At 33.1% G+C, this 12,162-nt stretch overlaps 3 protein-coding genes across 4 annotated transcripts; 2 read left to right on the top strand and 1 right to left on the bottom strand.

Moving 5' to 3' along the window:
* The first annotated feature begins 2,151 nt into the window (after nucleotides 1–2,151).
* Nucleotides 2,152–8,749, top strand: LOC112687521 (mpv17-like protein). 2 transcript variants are annotated; one of them, XM_025560268.1, is made up of 5 exons: nucleotides 2,152–2,241; nucleotides 7,829–8,000; nucleotides 8,079–8,173; nucleotides 8,239–8,351; nucleotides 8,424–8,749. In XM_025560268.1, exons 2-5 carry the CDS (start codon nucleotides 7,872–7,874, stop codon nucleotides 8,648–8,650), a joined length of 564 nt encoding a protein of 187 aa, XP_025416053.1. In that variant the 5' UTR covers nucleotides 2,152–2,241; nucleotides 7,829–7,871; the 3' UTR covers nucleotides 8,651–8,749. The 2 variants fall into 2 exon arrangements, with proteins under 2 accessions (XP_025416053.1, XP_025416051.1); XM_025560266.1 differs by lacking the exon at nucleotides 2,152–2,241 and adding an exon at nucleotides 6,294–6,754.
* On the top strand, nucleotides 2,250–3,158 carry LOC112687522 (SCAN domain-containing protein 3-like). Its single transcript, XM_025560269.1, has one exon. The coding sequence runs from the start codon at nucleotides 2,335–2,337 to the stop codon at nucleotides 2,641–2,643; it is 309 nt and encodes a 102-aa protein (XP_025416054.1). The 5' UTR covers nucleotides 2,250–2,334; the 3' UTR covers nucleotides 2,644–3,158.
* LOC112687520 lies at nucleotides 8,744–10,495 on the bottom strand. Its single transcript, XM_025560265.1, has 4 exons — nucleotides 10,222–10,495; nucleotides 9,730–9,840; nucleotides 9,486–9,644; nucleotides 8,744–9,038 (listed from the first exon to the last, which is right to left on the bottom strand). Exons 1-4 carry the CDS (start codon nucleotides 10,365–10,367, stop codon nucleotides 8,846–8,848), a joined length of 609 nt encoding a protein of 202 aa, XP_025416050.1. The 5' UTR covers nucleotides 10,368–10,495; the 3' UTR covers nucleotides 8,744–8,845.
* Nucleotides 10,496–12,162: the final 1,667 nt, after the last annotated feature.

The raw sequence follows: 12,162 nt of genomic DNA, 5'->3' as shown, positions 1-12,162 counted from the left end.
CATAAGTAGACCAAAAAAAATAGTCAGAAAGGTGTCAAATCATATTTACGAACTGAGCCTAATCTAAAGACCGAACTGTCAGAGTTAATAATTTATAATATAACTCATCTTAATTATACCTACCCTAAAATGTTAGGTTACCATTAAATTGTCCACGTTTTCGGCTACCAAAATTTCTGTCCTTCTTGGATTACTCCTTGCCTACAAAGGAATATCTTGGATAGAGATAACGATTTTTTTTATTTTCTTGAAAAAGTGCAGTAGCCACTTCTAATATACACTCTTTTACTATTTCGGAATCGGAAAACGGTTTTTGGTGCTTATTAAGAACTCAGCACACACGCAACGCTGCTTCAGTTTATTTACCTTGTTCACTCATACACCGAATAAGTGTAGTCGTACTATTTTAGTGAGATAATATACATGTATGGAGCTTATTTTTACGCACTTCACTGTCTGGAGGAAAATTTGTATGAAAATCTTTATGAGTACCTAATGTCTTAATGTCAATTTAAATTTCCACTTTTAATAATAGCGACAGTTGAATTGCAAATTAAACATACTGGAATGGCTCCAACCCTTTCCGGCAATACAAAACAATGCAGTTCTGTCCACTCGTTCATAAACTTTCTATTTTCGCTGTCAATTTTGCGTTTTTACTCAACATATTGAACAACGAAACACCCACTGTATCCACGCGAATGCATTCGTACTAAATCATTAACTAAATTATTTAGTAAATACGGATTACAGACAAATAATATAACTATTTCAATGGATAGCAACGATAAGCAATAAATGCAATTTTACCACAGATCTTATACTAGTATAAGATCTATGAATTTTACGCATTGGTATATTTGATGTGTGGTATTGTCACGACTCGGCCGTCGGATGATAACATCGTAATAAACCCGATTATTACCTGGCCGAATATTTGCAATTAATTATGATTAGAGCCCGGATTTATATGCATTTAAAAAGTGTCAAATGAGATGCAAATATGCAAAGAAAAAGTGGCTAAATATGCAATTATATGCATTATGTAACACTTTATAAAATGTGTTTTTTTTTTTTTTTTTAAAACCACACTTTTATACCAAATAAAATTCTAAATATTTTATCAAAAACAAAAAAAATTATAATATCCACTGCTTTATATTTTAAATCATTTAAGTCAATTTAAATATTTTAGGAAAATTAAAAACGAGAATACAAATAAAAAAAAAAAAATTAAAAATAAATATTTTAGATTTTATCAACACTTTAGATCATTTGAAGTTACCTATTCTCCTAAAACTAATCGAAAATTTTAAAACAATATAAATATTTTAAAATAATATTTTTGAAACTTAACATCTTTCATGTCTATTCGTGCACTATTCGAGGCGATTACAAAATTTACTGTAAATTAAAATAGTTAATTTATTAAAAACCCATTAAATATGCATGTTATACTCGTATGCGTTTATGAACAAATATATAAAAATATGTAAAATAAAATATGCAATACAAAACTAGTGTTTAAATTCGGTGTGATATGAATCGTGAAGATTTTAAAACTCCATAGACGTGCATACACTTAGTACAAACATGCAAATGCATATAAATCCAGGCTCTAATTATGATATAACTATAATCTGAATTTGATAAATTAAATTAAATAAATATTATCTATTAACAATAATACTATACAGTATGTATGTATATATATTTTATTATAGTAATTAACATAATGAAGTACAATGTGTTGACCGGGTCTAGAGTTTTAACTAACCCAGTGGTTCTTAATCGGTGTTCCGCGGACTTGGTATAAGTGTTCCGCCAAAATTTTAAAATCAGTGAAAAACAATGTTTAGCTCCATTATCTTAACATTTTGACTTTTATGGACTTCTAAAACACAAAAGTATAAGACGTGTATAACAATAATTATATACTGTATAGTGTATAGAATTATTTTAGGTTGGTTTATTTTTGTACACAAAAAACGTTATCGTTAACCTTCGAATTATATGTGTCAGTAAACTATATAATATACATTATTATTATTATTATTATTATTATTATTATATTATTCGATAATCACCACCGTACTGCGATAACATACGTCATAGATATCGACAATTTTAGTTTTCCGCACTAATAATAAAAGTTATAAAATACATTAGTATTAATGCGTTGCCCGCGGTTTTCAACGTTAGACGTGTGTACAACTTCGTAAATAAGGATTCTGTTAATTAGTAAGTTCAATTTGAAATTTATTTAATTAATAAAATATTCTATCAAATTATTCTAATTAGAAATTCATCTGTAACGACCATTTTAATAACAAAATGGACAAATTTCTTAAACGAAAACATGATTCTGGTACTGATAATGCAAGTACAAATACAAGCAATATCAATGATGATATTTTCAATAATGAGAATAAAATAAAAAAGGTCAATAGACAATATTGCAATGATTATTTAAATTTTGGGTTCTCTTATGTTTACGAAAATTATTGTCAAATTCCCCTATGTGTGGTTTGTGGGGAAAAGTTGTCTAATAGCGCAATAGCACCAGCGAAATTAAAACGGAATTTTTCATCTAAACACGCCAATCTCTCGTCCAAAGAAAAAATTATTTTGAATGGTTGTTGAACATCAACACGTCAAGTTATGAATTTACGTTAGAAGAAGAGGAAGAATTCATAACGCTAACAACAGATCGAACTCTCATTTTCTGAAATAACAGTAGAAGAATTTTGGATTTCAGTTCAAACCGAATTTAAAAAATATTCTGAAAAAGCAATTTCAATTTTATTACAATTTTCAACCTCATACTTGTGTGAGCTTGGGTTTTCAACATTGACGAATATCAAAACTAAGAAACGAGAAAGCCTGACAAATATTGAAGAGGAAATGAGAGTAGCAATATCCTACATACGGCCAGATATTGAAAATATCCGTAAAAATCATCAGGCACAAATAGCTCATACAAAGTATTTATTTCAAATTTTTACATTTTTTTTTAACTTTTTTTTATTATTTTATTACTTTTTAGTGACTAACACTAACAATTTTATGCTATACAATATACATCCATTGTTTAATATATTATAAAATTTAAAAATGTGTGTATTACTATTTTATTTTACGGTTGCGTTCCGCGAAAATCTTATAAAATGTTAAGTGTTCCGTTATTCGAAAAAGGTTAAGAACCATCGACCTAACCTAACCTAGCCGGATCCGGACCGCGGTCCGCCAGTTGCCGACTCCTGTGATGGAGTATGTAATCCCCGCCACGAAGGTGCTCCATATTCGAAGACTGGCGCACACGATTTGACGCGGTATCGCTGGACAACCAAAAATTGTACGACCAATGATTTTTCATTTATTTCTATTTAAAATCAAATGTGTTGCTTTCAATTTTGCCGACTGTAAAACGGCATAACTATTTTAACGACGAAACTTTCGTTATTTCTTCATCACCCCCGTGCGACGTCTAAATTCTCCACTGGTTGGGAACTACTGGTCGGCGGCGCGCGTTAATTGATTCATATCGTCACAGTACCACCGGCGTGTACGACGCCGAACCACTCGAGACATAATCTAACATGTGCAACGTAGAACGGCACAGTGTGTCACGAATAAATCGGACGTGGTCACGTACCGCGAACACGGTGTGGCGCGTTTTGTTGGGTATCAGTCCCTATTTTTTATAAAAATTCGTACTACACATTTATTTAATAAACAATGATATTATACAGAGCTCCTCTCTACCTCCTTCCATATGATTATAATTTTTAGTACAATGTCAGTAATAATTTTTAGTAATAGTTCTTTTTTTTAATCGAATTGCTCATTAAAATTAGTTAAACTAAAAACCAATCTGATATTATTTTTTAAACTGAAAATATACTTTTGTCTGGTATAAATCTGAAAACTGTTTACAAATTATTTATTTTAATGTGGGATATGTAACTTAAAATACAATAGATGTATTTAAGTCCTCATCGGCTATCTGCTTAAACCGACTTCCCGAAAAAACATCTTCATAGTAGCTTATTTATTAGTATTTAGTCGGTACACACTTCTCGAATCCCGTAGCGCACACTTGCAGTTTCGGACTACACACTTTGTGTTGGGGTTCACTAAAAAATAGGAGCTGTTGGGTATCATTTACGTTTCGTAAACGCGGTGCCCGCAACGTGCGAAGATGCTGCGCTCGAGAAAGGTGATCGCGCCCAAGTACCTACGGTTGATAACGATTTTTGTTCGCATCGTTTGTTTTGATTTCGACAAACCGACCGGTGTACGTATTACGGAAAATTTAACACCGGACGCGCGATATCGTTACGGAACAATAAACCGTTTCCTCCTGCGGGGCGGCACCGGTGTACCGCTAATTGTCTTAATTCAATCATGTGCCCCCTATCGGGACCGTCGCGGAGGATGTCGTAAATGAAACGGTTTCGACTGAACGGGGTCGTCTCGCGCGCGAATCGCATAAAATCATCGCGACCGTAGCGTAACGGACAGGGCCGTACTCGGACCGGTTTTCTCGGGTCATTTGTCCAGGGCCCGCGACCCTAAACCTATTTTTGAGCGGCCCGGGTTTATAAAAAAAACAACTCTTGAATCATGACTACAAAAAGATTTAAATTTTAACGGGCCGCTGCTGGAGCTTAGGTATCGACCAACGGGCACTACCGCTTTGTTGAATTTTTATTCGTATATTAATACTGTGTACCCGTGTATTATTGCAATGATAAATGATAGTTGCAAATCGTTCGATACATCGAAAACATTCGAAACAACTCAATTATTTGAAAACCATTTATTGCGACCGAATACTTATATTCTACTTTAATCTTATCAAGGAATGTATTTAATGTCATTTTGGACGAAGTAATTGCAGATATAAAAAAACAAACTATTTGAATTACTGAAAACAGTTATCGATATCTTTTCAATTCTTTGGGAGTTTAAATATATAACAGAAGGAGAAATTAAATTAAAATCTAGAAATCTGGTTTTGAAGTATAATGATGATTTACAAGAAGATTTAGTAGATGAGCCACAAAGTTTTAATATATTTATGTTACTTACTCCGGACATAAACAACTAAACCCCTTAGAATTGCTGAATCACTTGCAAACATGTTCCCTAATTTATGTATTGCATTACGAATCTTTATTCCTGCAACTGTTGCGAGAACGGGGAACGATCTTTCTCAACATCGAAGAAACTGAAAAATGTACTACGATCAACAATGACACAACAGACTCTCAAACTTAGGTGTTTTAGCGGTGAAGGCTCAAATGGCAAAGACGATTGACATGGACAGGGCCATTGATGATTTCGCAGCGAGAAACGCAAGAAGAAAAACCCTAGGACTATTTTAAATTTAGGGTTATTAATTATACAAGTTATGGTTATTAATATTATTATGTCGTTTTGTGCGTTATCATTTATGCGTTTGAGTGTTTAAATTTTCTTTGAAAAAGTGTCAACATTGTTTAGATAAAAATAAAACATATTAAAATAGCGCGGTGGCAATGATATTCGATGTTTAAATAATTTAACCGTTAGTTTTATACGCAATTAGACAAATTTTGCCGACGAAAACCGGGAAAACCCCTTTTGAAAAATAGGGAGCCCGGAAGGTTTAGTTCGTCCGGGGCCCGCCGAAGCGGAATACGGCCCCGGTAACGGAAGAAGAGAGAGAGAGAGAGAAAAGCAACACCGTTTTAAAACACAAAACAATGTGCCCACACGTCGTTGACAATCGATACGTTTTTGACGCGAACGCGTCACGTGAATATCGATTGAAACATTGAACATCGACGCGTATTAAGGCGCGTTCTCATGAGTCAAGTTTAGTTGATCGATTACAGTTGATTCAGTTGAATCAGTTTTTGTTCACACATTTCAACAGAAAATGTTTCAATTTTATTTTAAACTCAGTTGAAAATCCGCGGTCGACATGTAGTTGACACCAACTGTCATGCTTATTATAAAGTTCTAAGAATTTTAGCATCACGCTTTCAGACCACTTGAGGCTCATTTGTAAAATTAAAAACATTTAACACGTTAAAAATTAAAAAAAAAAAAAAAAAAAACCACAACTGACAATAAGATGCACGTGTGACTGCCCACCGGTCGAAAACAAACTGAAGTTCAACTTGAATCAACTGTAGTGTAGGTTGTTCTCACGCGTCAAGACGGGTTTCGACTTGAAAGGAATTGAAAAACAACTCATTACTTGAACGATAAAGATTGACCGGGTCAAACTTTTTTTGATCAACTAATTAGTTGTTCAATTTTATTGAAACAAAGGTTCTCACTAGAGATTTTATTCGATTTTTGTTGATCAACTGCGATCGGTCAACTAAACTTGACTCATGAGAACGCGCCTTTACAATCATCGTGGCGCGCGTGTTGTTCGCTCGTCCCGCCGTCCACGCGCGACAGTCATTCGTACAGCGCGCGGTGCGGAGCCTCCGCCGTCGGTAGATCATTTACGAATTAATTCGTCGCCGAGTGTAACGAACACCCGTACGGCCTCGAAATCGACACCGTCGTGCGGCTAGAACGAAACCAATGAAAAAACTCGGGGGGGGACTTTAAACGCAACCGAACCACTCCGGACACGTAGCCCGGTTGTAACGCGAAAAACGTCGTCATTGCCACTCGTCGCGAGCACCGAACTTTTCGTTCCTGTTGACCTGTGCGCGTCGCTTGTCGCTTTCGTCCGCACCTCTGTACGGTGAGTACGAGTATTTTTACCCGTGTTTTATTCAAAGCAAACGTTTACGAGATTCAAATCATTCCTAATACGGTACCGTGTAACATTTTTAAGTGCGCATAGTAAGATACGAGATTGGACGAAGCTTTATTTTTTTAGTTTTTTTTTTTTTTTTTTTTTTTTTTGAGCTTTTAGTGCACTGTTAAGCTCGACAGTCGAACATAAATATAATATACGTTTTGAAACGATTACAGATTTGAAATACGAAAGAGACAATAAGGGTGTGTAATGACGGGTACGGAGTTTGGATTGAGGACGTAGTGAATGTTAAAGGAGATATTGAAGGCCTTCGGAGAGTTAAATAGGACAAGACGTTTGGAGGATAGGCAAGAACGTTGAAAAAGAATATGATTTTGATTGCAAATACTAGACGAAGCCTTAACTGTTTCACAAAGTGTCTGTTAAAATAAAATAAACGTTAAACTGATCCATAACGTGACGTTTAGCCGTCCCAAAACAATTGATCGGAACGTCATGTTCAAAACCAGTACTGTCCCGACCAGGACGTATGACAACCTCGGTGCAGAGCAGCGTTTCCCAAAATCTTATGACCGCGGAACTTGTAGGAAATAGTTTGTGTTTCGCCGACGTCTCGAACTCCAACTTAACCCAAATTTATAGATTGTTTATTGAAAAACCAATACCTAGTCAAAAGAATTTTTTAAATAATCGTTTATTACAACTACCGGTCTCTGATATTCATATATACCCACGAGCGGAAGACGGGCATTCATTTTAGAGGGTGTAATTTTTCTGTAACAACTAATCTGATATTTTTAACTTTGTTTTAATACTGATATTAGGTTAAGACTCAATAAGTATATTAATTATTAGAAAAACAATTCTCGAGAAGAGTATTTGATTATTGGTCTATGATAGGGCGTAATTTTAACATTTTCCCTGGGCATATAAATTTCTAATTTATCCAATAATTTATAAATTATACCTCTGCATATACCTCGCGAGACACATTTCGGGAATCGCGTCATCGTGCATCGCGTTTCGCAAACAGAATAACATCACGATTCGTTTCAGACGAATCTTCACAAAAACGCCACAGGCTTCTTACGTTCCTAAAATGTCGAGAATTATCATGCTGGTGAAAGACACGTTTCGGAAGTATCCGATGGTTGCCAACTCGACGGTTTACGGTACAATGTGTGTCGGCGCGGAATTTTCACAGCAAATATTGACTAAACGGATATTGGTAATGTACATCTAACAACGTTATCCATTTGTGTTACACAGATACAGTAACGTAGTAAACACTACTTTTCATTTGCAGAACAAAACGGAGCCACCGCAACCGATTGACACTGATGTATTGGGACGGTACGCTATTGTGGGTACTTTGATCAGTCCGAACATATTATACTTTTGGTAAGATGAATTACATATATTTCCTAACAGATGTTGTACAGTAAATTATTTACAAATTGATCTAGGTATAAATGGCTTGACAAAACTTTTGTGGGTACAGCACCGAAAATAATTGTTAAGAAGTTGTTAATCGATCAATTCATCATGACCCCACCGTTTTACGTAGTGTTCTTTGTCGGTAAGTGAGATTGTAAAGAGTACATTATTTGGAACCAGACATATGTAATGTTTTTGCAATGGTGGTTTACAGCTATGAGTTTCCTAGAGGGTAAAAAAGATCTACTGGAAGAATGCAAGCAGAAGTTTGTTCCTACATTCAAAACAAGTTGTGTGTTTTGGTTACCAGCACAAGCTATTAATTTCATGTTGGTGCCGCCACCAGCTCGAGTGATTTATGTTGGAATGTGTTCATTTATATGGATTAATATGTTATGCTATATTAAACGAAATGATTACAATACGATCAAAGAAGAATAGTACAAACGCACAAAACCTGGTAACAAGTACCAAACACCTCTCATATTATGTGTTCATAATATTTTTACTATTATTATATTAGTATTCAAGTTGTTATTATGTAAGATTGTTTTTATTGGTGACAATGAAATTAATAAAATTAGCATAAAAAAAAAAAGGAAATGGATTACAAAATATATAACATACATTAATTTTCTACTGATTGATTTTAATCTTATTTTTATTTTCTATGAATTTTAGTAAACTCAAACAACTCTGAGTATAAATCTGTGACTTTCTTATAGTCGATTTATCATTTTTATCCAGTTTAATAGCATCGACTAAATTTTTGGCAGATTCTTCACTTAAAACTTCCAATGAAATCAAAGAAAAATTAAGTTGCATGTATCTAAAATATGATTGTTAAGAAAAATTAAATTTTTATTTTATGTAAAATTCAATATTTTCAGTTTACAAAAATAAAATAAAAAGTTATTAAAAGGTTTTTAGTTTTCTGACTTTTAATACCAAACACTTACCATCAAACATACCATGTTCAATGAATACATTTATAGTTAAAAATTATTAGAGCCATTATATACTATTTTTTAAATTTAATTTTATTAAAAATCTTTGTTAAGAATCAAATGTATGTCTTGAAATTATAAAATTCACTTTAAAATTATCATTTTTTATTCATTCACTTTTAATCAAAAAATGTATAAATTATGGAATATATAGATAATGTCTGATAAAAGCCAGAAAATTAATATTCCTTCTTTTAGGTTCCCTTGGTCAAACTTAGGATTGGGTTTTGACTGCAATGTAAAACATAGTACACACAAACAAAGGATACAAGCAATGGAGACATTTCCAGCAGTCTTCTATCCACATGATATGTTCAAAAACTGTATGTTTGAGCTCGATATGTTCCTCAAATGACATCTGTTCAACTGTGTCGTTGATTTGATCCAATTTAGCTTTGAGACTTTCATTGATATGAAACATACGGCCACTTAAATACAAGGGATAGGATTATAGCTCATTAATAACTAATTTATAAAATAATACACAATTTTACAATACATATGAATACTTACGCAAGTGAACGTAAAATAGAAAGTTGTTCATTTCCTACATATTCAAGTTTTTTTGCCACTCTAGTTCTGATATCTGGAAATTCTTCTAGAAAATCCAGATCCAAGGCGGCTCTGAAATAGTTTAGAGATAAGTAATAATAATATACAATTATATTTTACTTAAAAATAATTAGAAATAGGCTTCGAAAACTAGCGATTATAGAAACATACATTTTCAAATGTGTAAAACATAGTAAACCTACTATAACTCGAATCTAAATAAGTTTTGGTGTAGTAGAAATTAAAAAAAACACAAACATATTTAAATTAAGATAAACCATTAAAAGCATGATCTGTGGCGCTTGTTCACGAGTTATTCAAACATTTAAAATTAAACCTGATTGAGTGGTGTTGGTTGCAAAAGTGTTTGATTTTCACACATTTAATCGCATAATTTTACTTTCGTAAAAATGAGTTCATGTTCAAACCTGAGCAACAACAACCGTGCTTTACCTCCAAGTTACGTTGATTTTGTCCACCGTGCCAGCGTACAACTGCGAAGATTTATTCCAAGCGTCGGTAATTTCGGTCAGGTTAGCTGTTACGGTGCTGGACACGAATTCGATGCACTCCAGTATGCTGCTAAGGAACACGTACATGGTTCGATGGGTCAAAAATACCGATTAAGAAAACAACAGAAACAAAACACATAACTGATTCGTTTTAAAAATTCCAGATAGGTGCACTTGCCGCCGGTTATCGCGGTCTTTTCTGGACGTGATAAGTTTTAACATCAATGGGCGGTAAGAGGTTATCAACGAGAAACTCGAACGGCAGTGCGGCCAACTGTACCGCATTTGATGCACGTGCAAAGTCCCGGACTTGGAAGTCGCGAGATCTCAACGCGTTTTCTTAAACGAGCGTCTAGATACAGCGCAAGAGCAAATTCTATACCAATTGTCATGTCGTATTTCTTAATACTGATCACAAATCTATTATCGTGTACAATATATTGTTGCTTCAATTCTTTCTAGTTTCAATATTTCTTTAATTCGTGATTGGTTAGTGTTAAATTGTTAAATTGTAAAATTTTAAGTGCTGAACACATGAAATATTATAATAATATGACTGTTTGCGAATGCAGTATACATGTTCACTGTTAACTTATAATTCGTATAAAAAAAAATTGCATTAATTAATAAATAATTAAATTACAAAGGAAGCCCGAGAAGGAGAACAATAATAATAATAATAATAATAATAAATAATTGAATTACAAGTAAGTTAATGACTAGTTATAGTTTGCTATTCGTTCATATGCACGGTCAAAATATGAGTCTATATGGACATAAAGAGACTCATCTATTATCTGTTTTTACATTACAGTCTAAATAATACAGTTATTTAAAATTTCAAAAAACGTTTTGGCGTTAAAACGATTATAATATTTTGATAATGGTTAAGAAATATGATATGAGATAATTGATATAAAATTTGCTCTTGTGCTGTCTATAGACGCTTTTTTTTCTAAAGGTTACAGTTTCCAAGGCGCGACACGTCGCAGCGGCACAACTGTTTTTCGTTTTCCGGTCTTCGTAGAGTCGGTTCTGCACACGGTACGATATTGATACGATGGACGACGATTTAAAAAAATTGTTTCGGGACAGCGAAAGAAAGTTTTAAAGAAAAATGTATTATTCTTATACGTGTGAAACCGGCTTCATCGTTTAAAACTGATGACATTAATCGTTGGTATTTATGACAAATCATCATAAGACGGTCTACGAGCAATTGATGATTCATTTTATAAACCGTTTTGTGTACAGCCAGTCGAGGGCGTTGTTGATAGAATCGTTGAAAAGCTTGTTATTCATTTTTCGCTTTTTAATAATTACATTATTATTATTCACAGCAGAATTATTTATAGTTAACGTTTTAGAGTTAATGGATTTCATATTCACCTAGTCTTAGCAATTTAAAATTTTATTTTTAGTTCAGTTTTTTATACAGCGTTTGTCCAGATGATATAACCGGTTCGGCTTGTTCAAACATTAAATATGTTTACAATTATCTTTTATATGGTTCTTTTTGAGGTTTAAATTATTATCAGTTAATAAAAAAAGGTATTTAAAATTTAAAATTGTACGATCAAAAGTATTATATGATTTTTATGATTTCTTAGATTCAAAATTATATTTATATTTTATCTATGAAGATATAAAGTATGAACTAGTATGGTACTTATGTTTTCTTACGAATCTTTAGTTAAAAATTGATAAACCATAAAATTATATGTGTATGTACTTACAAGTTGCTTATTTTATAAAATTTCAGTTTTTTGAATGGTTTAATAAGCTTATGGCAAAAAACTTTTTGTTTAAAGTGCTTACTGAAATATTTTCCATAGAAGTTTTAATTCAGTTCTTATACTAATTTAAATATTTAAATGTTGGC

This window comes from Sipha flava, unplaced genomic scaffold, assembly GCF_003268045.1.
Source record: "Sipha flava isolate LNK unplaced genomic scaffold, YSA_version1 34_pilon_pilon, whole genome shotgun sequence".
Lineage (NCBI taxonomy): Eukaryota > Metazoa > Arthropoda > Insecta > Hemiptera > Aphididae > Sipha > Sipha flava.
The sequence above is the reverse complement of the archived record's forward strand: the minus strand, read 5'-3'. Positions and strand labels throughout refer to the sequence as shown.

Bases quoted from the DNA above. Each gene is read 5' to 3' on its own strand.
- LOC112687522 (XM_025560269.1), top strand. From the start codon at position 2,335: ATGGACAAATTTCTTAAACGAAAACATGATTCTGGTACTGATAATGCA.
- LOC112687521 (XM_025560268.1), top strand. From the start codon at position 7,872: ATGTCGAGAATTATCATGCTGGTGAAAGACACGTTTCGGAAGTATCCG. The intron at 8,174-8,238 runs GTAAGATGAATT...AAATTGATCTAG, and splicing joins CCGAACATATTATACTTTTG to GTATAAATGGCTTGACAAAA. The intron at 8,352-8,423 runs GTAAGTGAGATT...GGTGGTTTACAG, and splicing joins TTACGTAGTGTTCTTTGTCG to CTATGAGTTTCCTAGAGGGT.
- LOC112687520 (XM_025560265.1), bottom strand. From the start codon at position 10,367: ATGTACGTGTTCCTTAGCAGCATACTGGAGTGCATCGAATTCGTGTCC. The intron at 9,841-10,221 runs GTAAAGCACGGT...AAACTATTTCAG, and splicing joins AAAATCAACGTAACTTGGAG to AGCCGCCTTGGATCTGGATT. The intron at 9,039-9,485 runs GTATCCTTTGTT...ATCATATTTTAG, and splicing joins TGGAAATGTCTCCATTGCTT to ATACATGCAACTTAATTTTT.